The sequence below is a fragment of the Taudactylus pleione genome, unplaced genomic scaffold (assembly GCF_031769625.1).
Source record: "Taudactylus pleione unplaced genomic scaffold, aTauple2 ptg001990l, whole genome shotgun sequence".
NCBI lineage: Eukaryota > Metazoa > Chordata > Amphibia > Anura > Myobatrachidae > Taudactylus > Taudactylus pleione.
This window is the reverse complement of record NW_028286386.1, coordinates 319,385-345,889: the sequence shown is the minus strand read 5'-3', so window position 1 is coordinate 345,889 and position 26,505 is coordinate 319,385. Positions and strand designations below refer to the sequence as shown.

General features: G+C 42.8%; 1 protein-coding gene across 3 annotated transcripts in view; it reads right to left on the bottom strand.

Annotated features, from left to right (window-relative positions):
- GRK6 (G protein-coupled receptor kinase 6) overlaps positions 1-26,505 on the bottom strand; it is an 83,249-nt gene that overhangs the window by 45,443 nt on the left and 11,301 nt on the right. For 2 of the 3 annotated variants that reach the window (XM_088465456.1, XM_088465457.1), the window contains exons 5-10: positions 18,027-18,127; positions 17,731-17,823; positions 17,588-17,651; positions 13,827-13,967; positions 4,218-4,408; positions 1,616-1,653 (exon numbers count right to left, since the gene is read on the bottom strand). In XM_088465456.1, coding sequence (XP_088321582.1) covers positions 1,616-1,653; positions 4,218-4,408; positions 13,827-13,967; positions 17,588-17,651; positions 17,731-17,823; positions 18,027-18,127 — 628 coding nt within the window. The remainder of the gene's footprint in view (positions 1-1,615; positions 1,654-4,217; positions 4,409-13,826; positions 13,968-17,587; positions 17,652-17,730; positions 17,824-18,026; positions 18,128-26,505) is intronic. The other variant, XM_088465458.1, reaches the window with a different exon arrangement.

The following is a 26,505-nucleotide window of genomic DNA, read 5'->3' as shown; positions in this document are numbered from 1 at the left end:
GGTTTTATAGATTGAATGCTCGCAATATCACTTTCCAAATAACTGGTATTTACTCTTATACAGTGATATTTAAATGTGTTGTAAAAACCTTTTTTGGACTATATCATATTGATTTTCTTATTATGCTACAATAAATTATTATTTCTTAAATAGATACTACTTATTATTTAAACATGCCCTTTAAATAACAGAGGTGTTCATGGGCTTTTCTCCTTATTCCTACTGTACACCAATTGAGAGCCCACATCTGTCATTTTGAGGTAGCTGCCGTCCGGCAGTGCCACCAACAGCCAAGGGGTGGACTACCCCAGGGGCCAAACTAGCGGCGGTGCGCCCACCACTACTCCCCCGGGCCCCATAAGTCTAGGGCAGACCGCAGTGAGAGCGGTCTGCCCTACACAGTTTACAAACACACAATGCCAGCGGCAGCAGGTGTGTTTATTATAGCAGCCATCCAATGAGAGTCAGACAGACTCTAATTGGCTGCTGCGACCACGGAGGGAACCGGCTGGAGTTCACTCATGAGCTCCGTCTTCCGGCACCCCACGCAGCGAGTGATGGAAGAGACGTCATGACGTCTCTCCCATAGTGCACTACAGAGCGGGCCGGGAGGAGCGGACAGCGGCGGTCGCGTCAGGTACGGGGATCAGGTAAGTTGTGTATTTTTTTTCTTCTGTGTGTGTAAGCCTGGCAAGGGGGGGGGGGTGCTACTAGGGGGCACTGTATAGCTGGTGGCCACTACTGGGGGCATTTTATGGGGGAGGGGTGGCCACTACTGGGAGCACCAAATGGGGGGGCGCTACTGGGGGCACTGTATAGCTGGTGGCCGTTACTGGGGCCACTACTGGGAGCACCAAATAGGGGGGGGTGGCCACTACTGGGAGCACCAAATAGGGGAGGCCGCTACTGGGGGCACTGTATAGCTGGTGGCCGTTGCTGGGGGCACCAAATAGGGGAGCCGCTACTGGGGGCACTGTTTAGCTGGTGGCACCAAATGAGGGGGGGGGGGCGACTACTACTGGGGGCAATGCAGCATAGGAGCACTTCTACTGGGGGCAATGCAGCATAGGGGGGACTACTACTGGGGGCAATGCAGCATAGGGGGACTACTACTGGGGGCACTGTACAGGGACGACTACTACTGGGGGTACTGTATGGGGGGGGGTGGCCGCTACTGGGGGCACTGCATAGTGGGGACTACTACTGGTGGCACTATATAGGGGGGTAGCTGGGGAATAATTTTAAGTACTTAGTTAATGTATAGTATTATTCAGAAATTATGGGGGGAGGGGGGACCAGTCCATTAGTTTGCCAGGGGCGCTCGGATCCCTGGATACACCCCTGACTGTTTGTACAGGTTATTTAACACTACACATACTCTGCTCCTATACAGCGACTACATAAAACAGGCGCCTGGAATAAAGGTGTGTTTAACACAAAAAAAAAGAAAGACATGTTCTACAAAACCTCTAAGGCAACAGACCTGTACAATAGGGGTCAGTTATGAAAACTAGTGCAGAGGAAGAGTGTGGATAACATCACACATTTCCTGTGCACTCATTCCGATAAATGGGCCCAAACATCAGATAACGGTACACAGTATATTATGGCTTACCATGGTCATCCAGCAATATGTTTTCTGGTTTCAAGTCTCTGCACAAAAGAGAAACTTAAATTAGTTAACTCGTAAAACAGCAAGAGAAAATATGAAACAAATTCATATGTACTGTAGTCAATTTGCGAGAGTCTAATGGGTAGAAGATCATTACAATTGTACAAATAGTAGGACCTGTGGTCAAAGAACTAATGAAACTGCTAGAGCACAACAAAAGTAAAGAAGTGGTGTGCACCAAGCATGTACAAATAAGGGTTCATCCCTCAGCTGCAGTCTCTTCTTTAGATAGCCAAATCATGTTTTTTTCCCATGTACGTGCATGTAAACTGTAGTTCAGTGTAAATTATATGCCTCTGACAGAGCGGCGGCCATCCTGAGCGAAACCGATCATGCAAACACAGACTCTAAAGGTGTGCCAAGTGCTTGCCTCTTAATAACAGGGCTGGCCAGACTGCCAATAATGCCAGTAAGCTGGATATCACCACTCTACAGGAGTCAAGGAATGTGTAAATCCAGGGAGGATGCTAATTACATCCCTAATGAGTGTGCTCATATGTTGTTAATTGTTATGGGAACCAGTTATCAGCAAACATCATGGGGCCACCACTGAAAAGGGTCCCCAGAGATAGATGGGCAGCGTTGGAGTCCTGACTTAGCCTCAGTAGATAGGAATCCATTTAGGGAGCACCAATGTGAAACATGGAAAATGGAGACCATAGGGAGATACATCATTATAGATAGCTTAATTATAGATGGCGTTACCTTGCGGACAACTAGAGAAACAATGTGACCACTGTACTGTGTCAAAGACGTACACCACCAGAGGTTGGCTTGAGAAATTGATAATTCTATTTCCACATATGTTATTTTGCAATGTTATAGTGTGACTGTTAGCTCTTCATTTAAAAGTGCTATGATGACGTTTGTGTAGTGTTTAATAAATAGAATCATTATTTATAAAAAATAATTTTCTGTGGGTGTGAATAGAATTTCCAAAGTACATGGTACTGGAGGTGGGTGCCTGGTGAGCGCTAACTGGTGTGGGAGTCACTGCCTTAACAACAGGTACATGCTCTCCCAGATAGTGCGGGAATATATGCAGTGGCTGGACTGTGGCAACAACTTTATGCAATGAACATAGCATAGCTTTTCTCCATCACCCCTAATTGGCTTATATTAAAGTTGGGTACACACGGTCGACGGATCAGCCCACACAGCAGCCGATCAGGTAAGCTATACAGACTTACCGGTCGGCCATTTGATGGGTGTTCTCCGACATCACAAATAGAAGGGCATTTGAGTTTGCACGCCCAGTTGAGCGGTCAGTCACTGGCGGTCCTTGCAGCAAGTGTCCGGGCAGGTCGGTAGACCGGCCGGATACACCAGCAGATGCATCGATATATCTGCAGATATTTCAGCCATCTGCTGTGCTGCAGAGCAGATGCAATATGTCTGTGAACCCACCAATGTGCCCGCAATATATCACCCAGTGTGTACCCAGTTTAAGAGAGTCAAATCTTGGAACGCCAAATGGTTAGATCTAGGGCAGATATAGACACATCTAAGACCTAACTAAGCTTCAAATGTTAGTTCAGCTACAGTAGTTTATATGTCGTATGTTTGGCGCTGCTGGTGTTAGGTGCTAGACAAAGCGAGTATATGCTGGTTATTTCAGTTTTATGTTGGGAACTGACATTATTGGTATTATATACCTCTATTTTTGGTCATTAGGAATCAGTATGATATACCGGCGGTCAGAAGACCAACAGCAGCATCCTGGTGGTGAAGATCCCGACAGGGGCTGGTAAGTAACCTAACCCTTCCCCTCTCCCCCCCCCCCTCCCCCAACCCTCCTCCATTGGTGCCTAACTCTAACCCCCCCCTTCCCGCACCTTAAACCTAACCCACCTCAGGCTGTGCCTAACCCTAACCTCCCCCCGCTGGTGTGTAACCCTAACCACCCTCCCCGCAGCCTAACCCTCTCCCATCCCGGCAGGTCCCTAAACCTAACCCCCCCATCCCCAGCCTACTTACCTTTGGGATGTCGGCGTCAGTATCTTGATTTGTTTGAGATGCCAGCGTCTGCATTTTGACGGGCCTACATAACCCGCATACTTACCTTTGGGATGTCGGCGTCAGTATCTTGATTTGTTTGAGATGCCAGCTTCTGCATTTTGACGGGCGTCAGGATTCCAGCATCGGTATCCTGACGTCCGGCATCTTGACTGGATCCCGATCATTGTGTGTACAACATACCAACACTTCATACAGGTATTTGATATTAAAGCAAATCGGCAGTCACACATACTATTAATTTCTCCACTGATACAAATGTCAAGCTTCTAGCAATTGTTTCCTTACAAGAGGTGTTGCCTCCAACATGCAAGTACAGCTACATTTGTGCAGTCCGGCCTCCAGTTCCCGTAAATGGTTACACTGATGTATCAATGTAACTATTTTACTGAAGATTGTTTTTCTCGCCTGCAAAGTGCTCCAGGCAGCCTGGTAACATAAGGTTGATACAGTATTTCAAGAACTACCTTTACTGCATTGTCATAATATAGCCATTGTAGGCTTTCACAGAGCACTTCCCATTCCATACCTGTACACTATTCTCTCTTGTTGTAGATCTTGAAGACCACAGCAGATTTCCGCAGCATAAAATATTGCCCGGTCCTGATCAAACCCTGACTCGCCCATGTGATAAATGTGAAACTTCAAATCACCTCCATTCATTAGTGTTAGCACCAGACAGAGAGCATCTTTTGTCTCATATGCATACGCCAGACTCACCTGCAAAGGTGTAAAGGTGACCAGTAAAACAGTGAACATGTAAAATGTAGGTTTAGTGACATGTGCATATTTCCATGAGTACACACGCTTATTTCTCTACAGTTTGCATTTTTTACTATTATAGAAATTATCGATATTGCTCAGTCAGTGAAAGTAAAAGGTAATGCAGGTAAATTCTGTTCATTAGTACATATGCATGACTAGAAACAAACTTAATATATAATACTAAATGGCTAAAATTGGACACGTTGCAAGTATTTGGGACACTAGAGTCCCTTTGTCAGGCAGGGATTGTATGGTACAATGCTTGGATTTAACAAGTAATATCTTTTGAACACAAATAAAATGTAATGCTGTAATATAGGATATCTATAAAGACTTAAGCCTAGCTGTCATGTCACATTAATTGAAGATTTCGGTTTGATCTGGCTGAGAGGTATAAAATACACAATAACTCAAAATGCTTCTTGTGCACTAGTGTTGAAGTAGTATCTTATGACTCCTCCATTTCTAAGCTCAGAGTTCAGCGCAACACCACACAACAAGCTGTAATGTGAGGTAATGCATACGGTGTCTAAATATTTATAGCTTGGTATATTTGCGTTTATTGTAAGGGTAGGGTATGTTTTCCATATCATGCAAAAACATTAGAACATTCTAAAAGGTACATACAAGTCTGAAAACATTAATAACACTTTACAACAAAGAAATACTTTTAAATTTGTTCTTTCTAAAAATAATCATATTTTACCAATTTCAGATTAAAAAAAACAAAAAACGACTAGGACTTCATGTTTTTATTAGCTCTAGTTTTTGAGCTACACTACTTCTACTTGCGCTATATGTACCTCAGCAATATAGTAATATAGTCATAGAGAAAAGCATTTTTAATATAATCTGCTATATTCTTGATACGACATAAATAACAGTTTCAATACAATCAATCGGAAATAAGAACACAAAATGAAACATACAGCAACCAAAAGTATTATCTCAAATAGTGGCCTATTCATGAGAGCGCTTTCTCTTTGCTTGTCGCTTGTACTCCTCTTCTGGGGCATCTCTTGTCACTGTCCAACAGCAGTCAGCAAACACAGAAGCGTTCTACCTGCCCCGATATCCTCGTTCCATTGCTGAAATGTCTTGGTGGAATCGCTCACCGTGTTCGTCACTCACTGCACCGCAGTTGTCAGGGAAGAAGTCCAGGCGAGAGTCAAGAAAGTAGATATTGAGTGACATGTTGCAGCCTAATTGATGATACTTTTCTAGAAGGTTGTTCACAATTTCAACATAGTTTTCAGCAATTCTATTACCCAACAAGTCATGGACAACACCTTTGAAGGTTTCCCAAGCCGCTTTCTCATTAACTTGGAGGCCTCGGACGAAGTTTTCATCTTAAGAAGTTGACGAATTTGCAGAGCATCACTCAGAAGTGGAGATTTTCCTCTCAGGTACTTATAAGCGTATACATCTGTGTTCATCCCCTTTACAAAGTTCTTAATAAGTCAGAGTGTGATGTGTAAAGGAGCAGAAGAATTTTGCTTCGATGAACTGTGATGGACATTTTTTTCAATGGCCTACATTGATTTTCCTGTATTCAGGTTTGCCAACCTATCTATTCTATAGACACCAAAATTCCCTAGTATTATAACAAAATACCCCTACATCATAAATGGGCTATATCATAGAACTGAGAGCTAACAGTTTTAAATGTCAAAATTGTTCTTTGCATGCTGAAATCAATTAGAAGTAACTATCGGAAACATTGTCACTGTTGCCCAGTGTAATTTTTCAATTAAGATTTTTTTCTTCTTTAAGCAACCATGAATATATAATAATGATCGTTTCCTATATCAATTAATAGCAGGCTGATTTTGTATTATATATGCAACATACCATATATCACATCGGTCAATGTATGTCCATTCTTCTCAGTCCCTACATTGATTACCAGTCAATTAAAAAATAATTCTACTTGCATAATGTTAATAATAAGGTAGGTGGGCAGTCCTCGCAGAGGAATACTTGTTTTTCAGGGGAGTCTCATAGCAAGGAGTACTTCATTTGTTAGGCAAAGGTTAATAGGCAACACTACATTATGTAACATCAGTGTATCTAATTATATATCATGAGTTATGAACTCACATTTGTAGACTGAAAGACAATCCCAATGGTCAGGAGTTTAGAGGGGATATCTTAATAGTATTAGATTTATGCTTCATCATAATTATTTCTTGCTTTGAATATAATTTTACTTACAGGTGACTGGGAGGTCGATGGGTTCAAGATTCAGTTACGCAAATTTATTTATGGACAACTGAGATCTTTAGATTCACTCCGATAATAACTGTAAAATGATAGAATAATCACCTTCAAATTATAGATAATTGCCTCTTCATTTGGAGTGGCAATAATGCTTGCTTTGCTGTCCATTAAAATACGGTGGAGTAGTGCAAATACTGTCAATACAAAGGGAATTATTTAATAAAAAATGTATAGACAGGAAGTATGAAGCCCCTCTAATGGACTTGGCAATTGACGAAGTAAGGGGAGTTGATAAGACACATTCATATTTACAAAAGCGATGTGTTATAAAATAATTTTAATTACTTTTTGTCAGGGTTAATTAAATCCTAAAGGATAATCATTCTTTGTTACAATTAAATATCTCAAGCACATTACAAAGACCAATTTATAGATTACTGTAGCTCGAGCTTGGTTCTTGAGAAGACAAGAGGTGCTTTGTCTATAAGAAGTGTCGATATGACATATGTATGTTATCTTCCATTTTCTTTTAAGTCTGGGAGGTGTGAGAAGTAGACAACACAGGTCCTTTGTTATCTTTATAAAAGTTTTAATTAATGAACACTTTTATTTGACGTGGAAGACAATTTTATTGTGTACTGATCATGTCTATTTTATATTGTAGGCAAACGAAGAATATATGCTCATATTTTTTGAAGGCTGTAGAAGAAAAAGCTTTCTGCATATTCATGTACCGCATATCAGCCTCCTCTCTATTCATTTGTGCTTGTTTTACAACAACACCCTGAAAAGTCTGTGTAAAAAGTTTCCACCACATTTGCCAAAGGGTGTAATAAGGATATGAAAAATGTGAGGTGTTGAATAAAAATTCATGTATACTGAAATATGATCCTCCTCGTGTGACATTTTGACACTACCCAATGTTGTTTTTTGTACAGCACCAAGCCTAAAGAGCAAATCAGTTAAAAGTTGAATCACCTGGATAATAAAAAGGAGAGTTATTGTAAAACTTACCCTTGTTAACTCTCTTTCTTCGAAGTCCATAGGGTCCACAGCGTGCAGGTGGTACTTGGAGGACCAGACACCAACAGCAAAGCCTTTTCATATCCCAGGAGGCTCTGGTCCTTCAGACCCACAGTCTGAAGGCAAATCAGTTTTGTTAACAAGCCCAAGGCAGAAGCAGGATAGGAGAGAAGGAAAACTGGTACATTGAAGAATCACATTCTCACACAGAAAAGGAAACAAGTGACCAAGAGAATAAACCCGTAGTAGCCGAGTGCGTCAGGGCGGGTGCCCTGTGGACTTCGAAGAAAGAGTTAACAAGGGTAAAGTTTTACCATAACTCTCCTTTTCTTCTTCAGGATCCATAGGGATCCACAGGGAGACAATGGGGATGTCCCGAAGCAGTTTTTCAACGGCGGGGACACTCCTGCGCTGAGAGGAGAATCCGGTGCCAGAAGGAAGCATCCTGAGACGCACAAGTATCAAAGGCATTGAACCTAGATCCAATCCAGCTTGAGGAAAAGGCAAGGACTCAAGAAACCCTAAAAAACTGAGGGTCATAGTTTCTAGTAGTACACCACTGGAAATATATATGCCACACTTGGTGATAAATCCTGGCAGAGGCCGGTTTACGTGCTCTGAGCATGGTCTGGACCACAGAGTTAGAGAACCGTTTAGACTTTAGGAGGGATGTCTCCAGAGCCAAGCCATTAAAGACAGACGGGCCAGATCCGGATGTAGACAGGGACCCTGAGTCAACAGGTCTGGTTGCAGAGGAAGTTGGAGAGAAACGTCTATGGAGAGACTTTGAAAGTCGGAGTACCAATGGCATCTGTGCCAAGCCGGATCCACCAAGAGGACCATTCCCCCCTCTTGCTTGAACTTCCGAAGAACCCGGGGCAGAAGGGAGACTGAAGGAAAGAGGTATGCCAAATGGAAGGTCCACCTCACAGATAATGCGTCGATGAAGGATGCGTCGGAGTCCCTCGTCCTGGCACCATACACTGGAAGCTTGTGGTTGTGTCGTGAGGCCATGAGGTCCACGTCGGATAGACCCCGTTTGTCCACGAGAAGCTGAAAGAATTCTGGATGTAGAGCCATTGTGAAGGCTGAGGAAATCCGCTTTCCAATTGAGAATCCCTGGAATGAACACTGTAGAGATGGCATTTGGCCCATGTGAGAATGCGGGACACTTCTGCCATTGCTGACAGACTTCATGATTGAGGTAGTCACTGCCATGGCCTTGTATTGGTCTGCCATGAAGAAGATCTTGAACCAGAGTGAGGGCTTTGTATACGACTCAGAGTTTCAGGACGTTGATTGGTAGGAACGCCTTGGTTGGGGTCCAGCATCCCTGAAAGGAGTGTTGGCTGGTCACCGCGCCCCACCCGCCGAGGCTTGTGTCTGTGGTGAGGAGTGCCCAGTCTGGGATCCCAAAGGGATAACCCCTGTTTAAGTGGAACATCTGTAGCCACCAGGAGAGGGACAGGCGAACCTCCGGAGAGAGGCCCATTGTCTGGGATATGAGCAGATGGGGTAGCCCGTTCCACCTGCATAGGATCAGGTGTTGTAGGGGCTTGGAGTGAAATTGAGCGAACTCCACATGTCGAAGGTGGACACCATGGATCCCAAGGACTGCATTGCAGAGTGAATTGACACTTAGCGACTGTGGAGTAGCCTGCACACTCGGTGCTGTAGTGCAGAGATTTTGTCTGCTGTCAGAAAGATTCTCTGAGCCCGAGAGTCCAAGAAGGCTCCCAGATGCACCATTGGAGTCAGGGAAAACTTTTTCCAGTTGATCAGCCAACCGTGCGTTTGTAGAAAGGCAATGGTTATTTGTAGATGGCGGTGAAGAGTTTCTGGGGAGCTTTTCTAAGAGCAAGAGATCGTCCAGGTGTGGGAGAAATCTGATCCCTTGACGACAAAGATAGGCCGCCATAACTCCCATGATCTTGGTAAAGACCCAAGGAGCAGTAGAAAGTCCAAACGGCAGAGCTTGGTAATGTTACTGTAGTATAGCAAACCGGAGATACTGCTGATGAGAAGGCACAATAGGTACATGAAGGTAAGCATCTTAATTGTCCAGAGACACCATAAAGTCCCCAGGCTCCATAGCCAGGACAATAGAACGTAGGGTTTCCATACGAAACCTGGGCACCTTGATAAACTTGACAAGGTTTAGGATAGACCCGTTGGGCTTCTGAACCAGGAAAAGGGTAGAATAATAGCCTTTTCCTCGTGAGGAGGGGACCAGAATTATTACCCCCGAGAGCAGTAAGGACTGAATAGCATTCTGGAGCAGCAGTACTTTGCTTGGGTCCGATGAAAGTCTGTGCAAAAGAACTGCTGGGGGACTGCCTCAGAAATGAGAGAGTGTATCCGTGGGAGACCACTTCTCTTACCCAGGTGTCTGAGGTAGTCTGACGCCAGTACTGGGTAAACTGAAGAAGTCGTCCTCCCACCCTGGGAGCCCCCAGGGTGCGCACGCCCCGTCAGGCTGAAGGCTTGTCCTCAGATTTGGTAGGTGGACGTCTAGTAGCCCAGGCCTGTTTGGTTTTAGGCTTGGAGGCCTTAGTGGATGCCAACTGCCTTGTAAAGGACTGACCTTTAGCTTTTCCTTGAAGACGAAAGGACCGAAAGGATAACATTCGAGGCTTCACAGTAGATGCAGAGGGCAAGAACGCCGTCTTGGAAGCTGCCAAGGTAGTCACAATCTTGTCCAATTCTGGGCCGAACAAGATCTCCCCAGAATAAGACAGACTCTAATGCCTTTTTAGAGTCCGAATCTGCCTTCCATGAGCAAAGATAAGCAATACGGCGGGCTACCATGGAAGTAGAAGATGCGCCTTGGAAGCTAGAAGACCAGTAGCTAAAGCTGCTTCACCTAAATAGGAGGCTGCTTCTCTAATGTGAGATATGTAGAACAGCTGTTCCCTCGAAGCATCAGAGGGAAATGTATCTTCTAGGGCATCTGCCTAACTCTCAATGGCTTATGCCACCCAGGCCGTAACCCTGGCAGGACAAGTAATAGCTCCTGTAAGTATACAGATTTCAGGCAAGCTTTAATCCTTCTAACCGTGGTCTCCTTTAAGGAGGTTGCAGTATGGATAGGTAAGGTAGCGTTTTTAACTAGGCGTGTCACGTGGGAATCCACTGCAGGGGTAACTTCCCTTTTAGTGCAATCAGAAGCTGGAAAGGGGTAAAAGGAAATTAAGCGTTTAGGCAGCTGAAACCTTTTACTTGGCATATTCCATGCCTCACTCATATGATCAGAGTGAGGAAATTCTGGCAAAACTACCTTCTGTCATTTAAATAATGGCTCTTTTGTCTTAGGAGTGGGTTCTGCCTCTTCTATCTGAAGAATAGATTTTACAACTCTCACAAGTGCAGGTATATTCAATTTAGAAGGGGGCTCCTTGTCTCCCGAGGGGGAGTCAGAGTGAGAGAGGTCTGCGTCTTCTGCCTCCCCAGATGATAATTCAGAATCTGAAGCTGGGTGGACTGGGAAGATAACACAGCATGCTTAGTAGGTTTACTAGGTAAGGGTCTCTCCTTTTGCAGCATTTGTTGAAAGACTGTATCCGCCAGACTCTGCACTGAGGTAGAAAGTACGTCTACCCATGGAGGAGGCAAAGGATTTGCAGGGAGTATCTGTTGTGGCCATAGCATAGGGGGAGCTACAACAGGGACTGTTAGGTGGTCCACAATTTTTGCCAACACCTGTGAAAAAGAAGCCCTGGGAGCTCATGAGTAGAGGACGCTGGGGCTGACGGCCCAGGTGCCATATAACAAGATGCACAAGGACCATCTTGAATGAGATCCTCTGAAGCTAAGCCTGCTAAGCAGGACTTACAAGACAACAGAATGGGAGCAGCAGGCTGCTTGTTATTCTTGCCTTTGCCAGACATATCTGAAAGATAATGTAGCACACGATCTGGCACAGTGCAGTGAACAACCCAGATATATGTGCAATGTGGCACAGTGTAGTGCACAACACCGATATATAGTATGTGATAACCTTCACAAATATAGGGAGATGTGAGGTACAATAAACTCCCTATACCTCAGTATTCCAAGGTTAGAATGAAAGAAAGGGAAAGGTATAAGCTGACAGTTGTGAAAGAAATAGACAGCAGTGCTAGCACAAGTCACATACAATGCAGAGCATACAATATAACTGCAGTGGACACTAATTCAACTACACAGACCGCAGTGGCTGGCAGGAATAGCACTGTATAACATGTCCCTTGGGAGAGGCCAAGTTATACAGCGTTCCCAGAGACCTGAATGCAGAAAATGGCTGCCGTGAGTCTCAGAGGATGCGGAGGGTGAGGGAGGAGCAGCAAGACCGCAGTGGAATGGCGCCCTGACCCGGAGAGGGGCTGCAGGGAGAGAGCCTTCTCCCCTTTGCGGACATCAACCACCGTGTCCCTGGCCCTAATCTGTGCCCTACGCCAGTGTTTGTAATGACCTGGTAGTCTAGTAGAGTCCCGGACGAACCGGTGTCCACATAAGCGCCTCCGGTCTGTCTCCTGAGACCAGAGGCAAGACTGTGCATAAACGCGGGTCCTCGCAAGTGGGGATCCGCCTTACCTGTCCCCTTAAGTACCGGCTGCAGTCTGGGGTCTGAGGAGTCCCGCCAGGAGTACCAAGCCGAGGGCTGGTGTCATGGCACTGCGGAGGGGTGATGGAGGCGCAGTGCAGACTTCCAGAGCACTGTCTAGTGCTGCTGCTCTGTAGTAAAAGAAATTAAAATAAAAGAAACTCAGAAAAATAAAGCTTGATAGCTTAATAGCAGCCCCACTGTCTAACGGTGGTCCAGCTACTGCCGGACACCAACTAAACGGATTTGCCTTCAGGCTGTGGGCGGGGGAAGGACCGAAGCATCCTGGGATACGAAAATGCTTTTCTGTTGGTGTTAGGTCCTCCAAGTACCACCTGCACCCAATTGTCTTCCTGTGGAGCCCTATGGACCCTGAAGAAGAAAGGACCCTGAATATGGTCTGTACCCCCTCCCCCCCACCGTATTTTTATCCTTTTATTTATATGATGCCACAAGTGCTGTACACAGGTTAACAATACAATTCAACAGCAATACATACGAGTACTACAGATGTGTTCACATACATCTAGCCTCCTTACGTGTTAAACAGCCCTTCTTTTCAGGCCTCTGAAAATGTATCTTATTTGCACAGTGCTGCAAACAGAACACATAAGCAGCTTCTGAAGATTAAAATGATATGCGGCATTCTTATGTTCTGTGTGACTGCAGGTGTATCTGCATGCAAAACGCTAAGCTACAGTGTCACGGTCGCTGACACTGTACCGTAGCATTTCCCATGCAGATACACCCGCACTTGCACACGGAATATAGGCATGCAGCATATCATTTTCAGCAGCAGAAGCTGCTTGTGTGTTTTATTCACGCCGCTGTGTGAATAAGACGCATTTGAAGGTATAAAGACGGCGCTACCGAGTCACACGGCACTCACATGTTATGTGTAATGCAACTTTTAGCGCACAGAGGATAGATGTATGTGGACACATCTGTAGAACACAATTATACAGAAAGGTAGAGCGACTCATTATGGCTAGTGGTCGTACACACAGGATCAGTTGCTGGTGAGGGATTGGAGACTGGGTTACAGAGGTGTCCAGGTGACAGGGATAGTGCTGGGGATAGAGTACAGGGGAAGAGACTCCTGTCAATGAGGACTTACAGTCTAAAGGACGGGTGTATCCAGAGGGGTGAGCTGGGAAAGAGATTAGGAGGGAGGTCAGAGTAGTTATGAGAAGGGCTTTTGAAAAGGTGGCTCTTAAGGGTCAGTTTTAATAAAGCATTTACAACACAGTAAGATATGGGAAAACATTTTGGGCTCATGATTAAAGGGGTGAAGGGACAGATTGAATGTAGGAGAGTGATGTCGAAATTGATAATTATGAAGGGGAAAAGGAATGGTGGAGGGGAGAAGATGGGAAGAGAGGCACAATAAGACTGAAATCACAGATTATTGTGGGGGCACATGTCAAAAGAAGGCAGAAAAATAAAGAAATCCTAGTACCTAGAATTGTCTATGGGTGAAACAATACTCTATACAATGTTACCACCGTCATCACCCTCCCCTGGACCTCCAGATGAATCTGTACTTACTACAAACCTGCTGTTGACTCTCTCTAGGATCTGTTTCTCATTTAATGCCATGGATTCTCCTTTCCGTTTCTTAATGCGTTTCTTCTCCAGTTTCTTGCAGGCATACATCTTGCCCGTTGCTCGCACTTGGCAGGCGCAGACCTGGAAAAAAAAAGTCATTCCCTGAGTTAAAGGATGCACATTTTACTCCACTGGATGCTAAAAATGTATACTGATGACCAGAGAGGTAAATACATCACCCCTGGCACAAAAAAAAATACAAAACAAAACACAGAATGGAAAAACAGATAATAAAGGCACACATACTGGATTGTAAGGGTTGTTTTGTTATAAGAAAACCAATACAAGTGAAACAACAATATCATGTTGTGTGCATGTTTGTAACATAGTAGATATCTGGTTATACTGTAAAGGTATTTTATTAAGGTGCCTATCCAACAGATGATTAAAATGAGCGATTGAACGATAACGATATCGCTCGATCACACTTTGAAAATTTGGTCTTTTAGACATCTATCATCGTGCAAACATGCTGGTCAACCTGACGATATTGTCAGGTTCAGCATGTTTGCAGATGATTGATTGTGCCTGCACTGAACAACGTATCGTTCAATGTGGGCACCCTGCAGTGTAGTGAACGAGTGAACAATATCGTTATCGTTCAGTCTTTTCATTGTCGGGTAGTGGACACCAAACAACCAACTGATCAGGTCTTCTGTAAGGGTATCCAGGTAAAAGATCGACAATGTAAAGATTGACAGTCAATAGGTCGACACCAGATGGTCGACATGCAATATGTTGACAGGGTTAAAAGGTCAACTTTTTTTTTTTTGATGGTTTTTAACATTTGTAAGGTTAGGTGTAGGCACGTTGACTATTTGTGTGTCGATCATTGCACCTGTCGACCATTTGCGCGTCCCCGCTTATCCCCGTATGCAATTAAAATCAGGCGAAAACGGGACCTGGCGAAACTGACACCCCCCAAAAGATGTACTAACATTGGGGATCAATGTAGATGCCCCGAATAGCCCTACTGAAGCTATTTGGGGTACTTAATTGTTCTCAATAGCTGCTAATTAGCATCTTTGCACAAGTGGTGAAGAAAGGTTTTTTGCTGATTTTTTTTGAGAAAATTATAGAGCTGTCAAATTTGGGGTACATGAAAATGGGTGCAAGCATGGTTAAAAATTGCAAGTGAAGTTTAAAAAAAACCTTAAAAAACGCACCTTCAGCAAGCACTTGCAATCAAAAAAGCACCTCCCCCATACTTCGACCCCCCAAAAGCTTATTTCGCTAGTTTTTAAGTTTGTACTCCAACTTTGTTTTTTCCGCCCCCTTCTTCAAAGTAATTTTTTGGGGTGTTCTTCAAATTTTTTAGACGCAGGTAACCTTTGGGGACCTATCCCAGGGGTGCAGGGTGGTTTCCCCACCTTTGCACCCCAAAACCGCAATTCTGCACTTTTCTCCGCCTGGTTTCATAGGCAAAACGTTTTCGCCTATACCAATGCATTGACTTTCCGCACCGGCAAAAAGTCGCCACAATTGAATACGGGGATAAGTTTCCCCTGCCGAAATGACGTCATCGGCGAAACTTTTTCGCACCTATTTGAATACGGCCCTAAAAGTTAAATGGATTCTGGCACGGATTGTCTATACTAACAAGTCACATGTATTTATGCTCTGCTAAGAATATGCTGTTTTGTTCAGTACTTGGCTCTAAGTACACTTTACGATTATAGGGTTATATTTACAGTTTTACATAAACAGATAATATATTTTAGTTATATAATTATAGATCATATTTGATTTAGAACAGTTTTTCTACATTTCTTGCTTACATTTTTTGTATTTGCACACAGGGGTTTGAAATGTAAAAAGAACAAGAAACTCCAACAGGTTTGCAGTGTAAATGGCAGTTGAGAGATTTTTATACACCCTTATACAACCTTCGTTTATTTTTATATAATTGGTGCTCTTCAGAAATCATGTTTATATTTCATTGATGATTTAACTGTAGAGAGCTCCTGGGCACAAATATTTAAGAACAATGAATTCAGTCTGGTCATGATAGGTGGGTTTTTGAATGAACTAAAAGGTAAGTAATATGGGGGTCATTCAGAGTCGGTCGCAAGCGCTGAGCGCTCGCAACCAACTCGAGGTTGCCCCACTGGGCATGCGCACGATGAAGCCAGCTCCATCGGACGCTCCGCCGCTAGGGGTCTCGCAGCAGACGGGGCGAGCTGTCGATGGGGAGTGACAGCTCGCCCCGTTTGGGAGGCGGGCCTGCCCAAACGGAGGCGCTCCCGGCGGAACCCTTGCCGTTTGGGGGCGGCCCCACTGACATCATTGCTGATGTCACTGGAGAGCTTCCTGCTCGATCAGAGCAGGAAGCTCCCTGGGGCTTGCGAGTGCCCAGACCCAACCTTAGGGTCTGGTCGTAAGCCCGATAGTCGCAATGGTCTTGACCATCGCGACCATCACCCATGTCGGTCGCTAGAGCTGTGGGCGTTAACCCACAGCTTAGCGATCGACAAGGAGGCGGTCGTTCAGGATGCAAGCGGTCGCCCTGATTCAGTGAATGAGGTCCTATGTTCCTGACAATGGATCTTAACAATACTGTATAATAAACGGAGCCAGTTCCTGGTCATGACAGATGAGAGGGAGTTTTGAGAAGAAACACACTGTTTCTGACCACTTCATATTTTTAGGCTGCCATTTCAGTGTATAGATGATTTATTTGAATACAATTCCCACCACAAAGACACAAAAAGTATGGTAAGTATATAATCCTTAAGGAGTTAATTAGGATCAACATTTAGTATCAAAGTATTTTGTATTCCTTTGTCTACCTCTCCCCTAGATTGTAAGCTCTCACAAGCAGAGTCATTTTCCCTCAAGTAATTTCCCTCCATCACTTATACCATCATCTCCTCCCCAATGACATCAATGGCACTAAACCATTGAGTTCAGCAGGTGCTGCTATTATTGGCATTATGACTGCATGTGTACATTTTCTCATGTTGTGCAATGATTCAACAAAGTATTTTGCTTGTTTTTTTTCCTCATTTTACTTATACTGCTTTTATGAACTACATAAAGCACTGCGGAACCCTTGTAGCACCATATAAAAAGGATAATAATAATAAGTTGGGATTTTAACTATTTTTAGAAAAGTCTCTGCAGAATTACTCCAGCTGCAATTTTTCTGGTCTAAGGTATAAAACCACTAAGAAATGCTTCCATTACATCAGTTGTTCAAATAAAATGTACAAAGTAAAACCCTTTGTCCACATTCTGTACAGTACTAATGAATACTTTCTCCCCTAGTCTCTGGTTCATTCATTTCAAAATCAAGAATTTTTTATTCTATTAGTAGCAAGAGATAAAGTAGGTGAGATGGAGATGTAGTCACAATCCCGGCTGTCAGGATGCTGGCGGTCAGAATGCCGACACCAGAATCCTGATGTAAGCAGTGGGGTTAGGGTTAGCCACTATGGGGAGGGTTAGGGTTAGCCACTATGGGGAGGGTTAGGGTTAGGCTGTGCGGGGAGGTTAGGTTTAAGCACTAGAGGGGAGGGCTAGGTATAGGCAGCAGGGTGGGATGGTTAGGATACTTACCGACTGGTGTCCATACCCTAACCCTGTCGGGATGCCGGGATCCCAAGCGCAGGCATCCCATGCCCAACCCGTGATATAATGTAGAAGAAGCAATAAAAACATATTAAATGCAGAGCATAGAGGTAAATCAGTCGATATCTTACCTCTCCGAACCCCCCTTTGCCCAAAACTCTGTACTGACGAAATGTATTCTTCGTGACCATCTCCCTGTGAACAATGGTAAACACAGCATGAGAAAAGGACTCTGCCAAACCAATGTATTACTGTATATAGCATTGTCTCTCACCTTTCCAGCCATTTCCACTGCAAAAAGCGGTTGCAATATTGGCTGTCCAGGTAATCTGAAAATGGAGCCATGCTAAGGAAGTCATGTACAAGTCTAAAAGAAAAAGGGGAAAAGAAGAAAGTAGATTTTATGGTTTCTCCTCCCCGGAGCATGCTTAGCGTTCTTGCCTCGTAATTCACTGTCACACATAAAACGATGTACTTCCTTTATGTTACCACTGCTATAGACAACACTGTCTTATCCCAAAAACACACACTATGAACCACCTGCCAGTATGCACCCGCTTTCATGCTTACTTGGAGCAGTCTTTAAAAAGATCTTTACATGGATTATTTTCCAAGCTCTCTGTGCAACCAATGACGAGTGGCTCAGGGACCTCTGTGATAAAATCTTCACTCTAGAAGAAAAAACAAACAAAAACTAGCAACACATAATGTGTACAGTATGCAACATTTTAATACAGAACTGGCCTTGAACGGCCAAAGTACAGAAAAATCACATTAGACACACAGGGGAAGACATTCATAAAGACAGCAGTTACATAAGATACAATAATACAAACACCAAGTCAAAAATATTATGTAAATGTGATACACACATACATGTGATATATACTGGTCCTGGAAATAGCCAGAACGCCTTAAAGGAATCATGTGCGTATTTACAGACAAGTTAGTCTATTCTATTGTGCAAGTAGAAGTTTTAGGATCTTCATTATAAAGAAAAATGGTTAGATGCAGAGAGAGATCTATACCACGCTGCACAGTGTAAAGTCGCTCTGTGCTTGCCCAGAAATTCAGCTGCTTCCATATGTGCTATTCTGGCACTTACGTCCGATTGTTCTTGAAGAGGTGGATTGGGCATAGAATGGACATACTAATGCAGGCCAAGTACAATAAGGACAACGAAGACATTCGCTATGACTAGTGAGATGCTCAGTGATCTCCCCGGCATCTTTTTTTGCGTGCTTTACATGCCGTCCAGCATTGTGACGTGGCCAATTGGTCTCACCAGTGCCAGAGGGCGGCAGATCCGACACTGCTGCAACAGAGATCCCTCCCATAAAAGATCACTCCCTGTGTATAAAAGCCAGGGTGTGGTTGGGCGGTGGAAACAGTCAGTGTAGGCTGTAGAGGAGAGTGCACTGTATCCACCTGCTGTATCATCTCAGCATTCAGAAGTATGTCAGACACACTTCTGTCCAGTCAGCAAGTTACTTACTATCTCCAGGAAGGCTATTCAAAATAATACCTGACTAGCCAGCAAGTGGGCAGTATCGGGGATATAACAAACTTCTATTTGTGTCCAAGCATCAACTGGGCACTATGCGGTAAGGTATAAGAAATCATATCACTGTCCAGTCTGATTACACTCCCCCACCCAGCTACTTCTTAATGCCACCCAGGGAGAACACTGACGCTTGTGATTGGCCAACTGCAAATACACTGCTGAAGCTGATAGGTGCTTTCATTGTTGCTTTGCGAGTTCTTTCTTTTTTTCTTAGCATGCGAGATGGATTGTATTGAAGTCAAATAATGAAAAGAGAATTTTAGTAGCAAAAGCAAGTGTTTACATATGTGATGTATGCCTAACGTAACTGAGTATATGCTACTGATGCAGACCTGCACGCATCTTTTTATAGCTCTACCTATGCATAAAATTGCTGCTTTTTTAGGCAGTGCATTCTACACTTGCGATCAGTCTCAGAATGCGGCATACCATAGGGCTCAGACCTCTGCCGGAACCAAGAGGCATATGACCAGCTGCTGGAGAGACCACCTCCTCTTTACCACGCTCAATCAGAGCTCAGATTGGCCACTCATAGCCACCTGATACCAGTAAGAACCCAAGTCCCGTCTTAAGGTCCAGACAAAGGGATCCATCTTTTTTCAGTATATGACTGTTCAGTTTCCCAGTGACTATCCAACTTCAGCTCTCTGGTCATCTATAGCTTTAATTCACACCTCTGAGAAGCTCATTAATTCAAGAGACCAATAGCAATAACTTTGGATTTAGACGATTCTTATGCCCGACACATTATGTGCATTCTACTTACTGTTCTCTCTGATTACTGGGAATGATTACAACAATATTAGAAGTTTTGCAACAATTTTTACCTTGTTTTAACGTATCATTCCTGTTGTATTTTAATTGTGTCTTTCAATGCATGACTACTAGCTATTATACAATAAACTGTATTTCATTCTAATTATTTGTATCATCTTCCATTGTACAAACATAGGACTTCTGAGTGCTTCTCTTTATTTTCTTTATCTCAGAAAGGGGCATGAATGGCCCACCCGGTAATGCATAAAATGGTGAAGGGCTGTGGTCAGCAGCCAGAGGGAGTGTGGTCAGTCTCTAGAGAGGCATGGCTAGCTATTACAGGATCAAATATTCACCATATATTGTTGAAATAATAGAAGCATAAAAAAAAAAAAAAACACTCTAAAAGCATTTTTTTCTACAGTAGTACTTGTTTTTTTTTTATTATTGATTTTTTGAGTCAAAATCACTGAATCATTAATCATAATACTAGTCCTATAGATCCCATACTCTTCAGGAGTCCTGTAGGACTAATGTGGTGTCAGGGAATTGTACAGATGCATCAAGTTTATTTATTTGATTATTTGCTTTATAAGAAGTGTGCTCTATGCTTATGCTATAGAATACATAAAAGTGGAGATTTATTAAAGTGCAGTCTCGCAAAACTGCAAGTTTTCATGATAGGCCTCTTTAATGTGCTGTTTGTAGACCATGTGATTTATTAAAGGCAAAACGAAATCAAACAGCAGGAAATCAAAGTTACAAATGGCACTCAAGGTTTGGAGATACCAACCTTCCTATATATTTAGTAAAGTGTTGCCAACAGGCTTGGCAAATAAGCGAATAGTTAAAAAATGAAAACAAGTAAAAATGCAATAGACATTTGGAATAGTTTACATTTATTTTCCCTTCATTATATAAAAAAATAGCCCAGTATCATGTCTGGTCATCTTAAAGGATATAATGCTGACCAAAACTGGACCCCTTCTAAAGATTCGTAAAAGTTAGCAGGGCAACCCATTGTAGCTCAATAAGTGCCAGCATGTAGACCGGGATGGGGAACCTCAGGCCCGGGGGCTGTATAAGGCCCCGGGGAAGTATAAGGCCTGCGGAATCATTTGGTCTGGCCCTCTGAGCTTTTTTTCTGCTAGCCTCATCTGGCTAGCAGGGAGCCTAGAATGGCACCCTGCAGCCAGAAGCTATGCAGCAGTGCCTCCTGGAGCGTCCTTAGGGCTCCAACCAGCATTTCTGGCAGAGCTCCTGGCCAGTGTCTCCCTGTTTTTTTGTAACTCACTCCTTGAAGCTTCAGCAGGGGTGAGTCATTTGAATTGGAGGTGGGTTATCAGCTAGCTCTGTCCTCGACCAGTCAGCCCTCTACAGCCTCCTGTGGAATCTTGGTTTTCTGTATACAAATAGTCACAGCATCATACCCCTTTTCCAACTGGCGGCCCCTCAGAGCCGGGGATCATTAACGGCCTCTCTCCACCGTCCACAACCTCATGCTTGATTAGCACACATATACTACTAATGTCTACCTGATGGATAGAGATAAATATATCTATCTCCTCTCTCTCTCCTCCCCCCCCTTGTTTTTCCCGTTTGTTACATTACAACTTGTATAGTTTTTTTTAAATCTGAATTTTATATGATGAATCTGCACAAAATAGTCTAATTTGGTGAAGTGAAATGAGAAAAATATATATAAAAACAGAATCTTTATAAATATAATTTTGAAAATTGGCATGTGCATATGTAATCATCCCCTTTGCTATGAAGCCCCTCAAAAGTTCTGGTGCAATCAATTACCTTCAGAAGTCACATAATTAGTGAAATGAAGTCCACCTGAGTGATATCTAAGTGTCACATGATCTGTCAGTATAAACACACCTTTTCTGAAAGGCCCCAGAGGCTGCAACACCACTAAGCAAGAGGCATCACACCATGAAGACCAATGAGCTCTCCAAACAAGTCAGGGACAAAGCTGTTGAGAAGTACAATTCTCGGTTGGGTTATAAAAAAATAAATAAATAAATATCCAAATCTTTTATGATCCCCGGACCACCATCAAATCCATCATCATCAAATGGAAAGAACATGGTACCACAACAAACCTGCCAAGAGAGGGCCGCCCACCAAAACTCACAGACTGGGCAAGGAGGGCATTAATCAGAGAGGCAGCACAGAGACCAAAAGGTAACCCTGAAGGAACTGCAGAGTTCCACAGCAGAGACTGATGTATCTGTGCATGTGACCACAATAAGCCGTACACTTCATAGAACTGGGCTTTATGCAAGAGAGGCCAAAAAAAAAAAAAAGCCATTACTTAGTGATAAAAATAAGAAGACAAGATTTGAGTTTGCTAAAAGGCATATGACCGACTCCCCAAATGTATGGAGGAAAGTGCTCTGGGTCAGATGAGACTAGAATTTAACTTTTTGGCCACCAAGGAAAACGCTATGTCTGGCGCAAACCCAACACATCCCATCACTCGAGGAACACCATCCCCACAGTGAAACATGGTGGTGGCAGCATCATGCTGTGGGGATATTTTTCAGCAGCAGGGACTTGGAAACTGATTTGAGTCGAGGAAAAGATAGATGGTGTTAAATACAGGGATATTCTTGGGCAAAACATATTTCAGTCTGCCTGTGATTTAAGACTGGGACGGAGGTTCACCTTCCAGCAGGACAATGACCCGAAGCATACTGCTAAAGCAATACTCGAGTGGTTTAAGGGGAAACATTTAAATGTGTTGAAATGGCTTAGTCAAAGCCCAGATCTCAATCCAATTGAGAATCTGTGGTCAGACCTGAAGATTGCTGTTCACAAGCGGAAACCATCCAACATGAAGGAGCTGGAGCAGTTTTGCCTTGAGGAATGGGCAGAAGTCCAAGCGGCAAGATGTGGCAAGCTCATAGAGACTTATCCAAAGTGACTTGCAGCTGCAATTGCCGCAAAAGGTGGCTGGGCAAAGTACTGATTTTAAGGGGGTGAATAGTTATGCACGCTGAAGTTTTTAGTTATGTTGTCCTAAATGTTTGATTCACAATATAAAAAAAAAACCACAACATCACAGATGTAGGCATGTTCTGTGAATGAAATGATGCACACCTTCAAACAATCCATATTAATTCCAGGTTGTGAAAAAATAAAAGGGGGTGAATACCTTTGCAAGGTATTATATATCATTCAGTCTGTCCTGTCCAGCTACTGTAGTTCCCTTTTTGCTGTAAGAGATTCCAGCGCACCCCTAAGAGTGCTGCTCCCTCGCCGTGCCACTGACCTGCGTCTCCTCTTCCGTGCAGAAGTCCACTGCCAAAACATCTAAACAAGGGGGTGGTGATATAGCTCAACATTTCACCAGGGGTGCAAAATCAAGTCAACTCAAGACCCCCCCCCCCCTCACCCCCCTTTAGCAACCATGAATAGAGCTGGTTCTTCTCCTCCTGCTCCTTCTACAAAAGAAGATCTTTTGGCCCTCCGCTCCTTAATCATGGATTTTAAGGACTCTCATGAAACAAAGCTAGACAGAGCAGTGGCCTCGATCAAATCAGATATATCCACTCTAGCGGCTAGAACCACCAAATTGGAATCCAGTCAAGATCACCTGCAGAAAGCGCTAATGATACTGGCAGGGACTTGGACCACATCATCACCAAACTTTCGGACCTTCGCACCAAAAACGAGGACCTAGGAAACAGGGAGTGCAGAAACAATATACGACTACATAATGTCCCAGAGTCTGTTACTACGGAAGCTCTAGAACCTAATTTACATAGACTATTTTTGTTCCCACTTCCAGACCTCGGTACTCGACACCTTCCTCTGGAGCGGGCACACCGTGCTCTACATCCTAAACCTAGAAATAATGATCCACCCAGAGATGTGGTACTGCAATTTCTTAGCTACAAGGACAAGGAACTTTTTCTCGCCCTCACTAAAGGCAAACCACATATTCTTTTTGATGGCGCTAAACTGCAATTCTACCAGGACTTAGCTCCTCTTACAATTGCTAAACGGAGGGATTGTCGGGACTTGACAAAGGCACTTTGTGATCGAGGTATCAGGTACCACTGGGTTTTCACCTTTAAACTCATTGTGGACCTCAATGGTAAAACTATCCTCATTTGGGATATCCCTGAATGCAAAGATCTACTTAAACATTTGGAGGAATCTGGTCCTCCCTTTGGAGGGGGGACAGCAACCCGTGAATGGCCTACTCTCCTTTCCCGGTTATCCATTTTATATACCTCTTGCTCACAGTTTAAGTCCACACAGTGCCCATTATTATGGCTCTATTGTTCATGTAGTCTCTAAGTTATGCCAGCATGTTCTTCTTCTTCACCTATATGGTGAATATGTATCGTTAGGTAAGTTAGGATATATTTTCAATGCTCTTTAGATAACCATATTTGTATTATACCTCTTTTTACGTACAATGTGCTATATTTTGTACACCGTTTATGTTGTATAGTGGGGTACCTGCGAGGGGGTCCGGTACGTCCGCTCATGCCCGAGATGCTTCCTCTCTCACTTTTGCCATGTTTACCGCTATTTTGGGTGTGTGGGCCGGGCCCTCCTCAGCGCTCCAACTTCTATAATCTTATCAACAACCCTTATGGTAGTTTCCAGTTTATTATAGCCATATCACTTGTTTTTTGTTTTCATGGTTTATATTTAGCTAAAGATCATATACAGTCGCACAAGAAATCATACATCACTTCTCTATAATGGAAAATGAAAACCCTAGTATTGTAGACCCTTCAATTTAGAGATCCTACATGAGAGGTGCTACCACAGATATGTGTAATAAGTATACAATAGGTAAAAGAAGAGATGAAATGTCCAGTGTGGTGCACTGTATATTGAAACGTAACCTTTATTATTAATTTGTTAATATCTTGATAAAATGAAAATAGCGAAAATTAGTGAAAATTAATATACTGTTTCACTAAAGAAGAAAATGTGATAAAAATAAATGCAGCACATCTACTTTCCCCCTATAATGTCTCAATAAAGTTTATCTAACATTTTATTTGTTTGAGAGTCTCATTGATATTATAACAAGTAAATCATATGCATATATTAGTACTGATTATTGTAACAATTATATCATAGCGAAACGCTGCGTCAGTTGGCGGCTAATGCTACCTGTACCTCTTATGTCCTAACAATGACTTTATATGTATACAGGTTGAGCCTCCCATATCTGAATTTTCCAAAATACAGAATATTTTTTGCATTACTGAGAAAGTGAAACCTTTTGCTTTCTGATGGTTCAATGCACACAAACTTTTTTAAAGCACACAATTATTAAAATACAGTATAAAATGACCTGCAGGCTGTATGTATAAGGTGTATATGCAACTATTCCAAAATACGGAATATTCCGATATCCAAAATACCCCTGGTCCCAAGCATTTTGCATATGGGAGACTCAACCTGTACTAAGTAAAGTCTGTGAGATAACATTCCTTTAGGGCATGATAGTACTTAACAGCACGAAATAAAGACCCCCACACATCAGCAATTGATTGCAGCAATTGTGCAATTTGCAATCGATTGAAAAAGGGAAAGATTTTTATACACAATCGATTGTGGCAATTCTGCAATCGATTGAAAAGGGGAAAGAGTTTTATACACAATCGATTGCAAATTGCACAATTGCTGCAATCAATTACTGATGAATGGGGGCCTTAAGGTAATGTGACACAATACTGATGTGTATGTTGGGAACAACCAATCTACATATTACCTAGAACCACTTGCATGATTAAGAAACACAAAAGTAATCATCTTTTGGGTTGAATACTACAATTAGTAAACATCTTAAAAATATTTGGGGTTTCCCTCTCAATAAATGAGGAATATAGAGGACTTATTAACTGACTGTTCAGTGATGATATGTCATTCACCCCTATCAGATTAGCAGATTGGAAGAGCTAGCTTTTATAATAGAACACTGGTTAAGTGTACAAAGATTACAACTAATCTGACAAATCAGTGTGAGAGTATTTAACTCAAAGCATAGGAGCTCAACAGATAAAAGTGTTTCTGATGATCCTGGAATTGGCAATATACAATTATGGGTTATGTATTCAATATCAATATGTGCATATGATATAATTGTTACCATAATCAGTACTAATATATGCATATGATTTCAGTGTTATAATATTAATGAGACTCACAAACAAACAAAATGTCAGATAAACTTTATTGAGACATTATAGGGGGAAAGTAGATGTGCTGCATTTATTTTTAAATCACATTTTCTTCTTCTTTAGGGAAACACAGTCTATATTCATTTGAACTAATTTTAGCTATTTATTCATTATATAAAGATATTAACAAATGAATAGTAAAGGTTACATTTTAATACACAGTGCACCACACTGGACATTTCATCTCTTCTTTTACCTCTTGTAAGTTTTATATTTAACACCATTTTACAATGTAAAATTGGTTGTTTGCTCTTTCCTCATTGTTTTGTGATGCTCTTCTTGGCGGTCCTTTTTCTGTGATCTGTTCTATTACTGTCTATCAGCCCTTTCTCTCTTGAATATCTATTTCCCAGCCACACTCAGGGGACCCCTCTGCTCTTACTCTGCTCATTCCCGTCACTATTTTTCTTTCTTCTCTTTTTACTTTTGATAACCCGTGCCACCCTCGTTAACCTTGTTGTATTCTATTCCTATCTAGTGTCTCTATAATTTTCTGGAGGTGTTT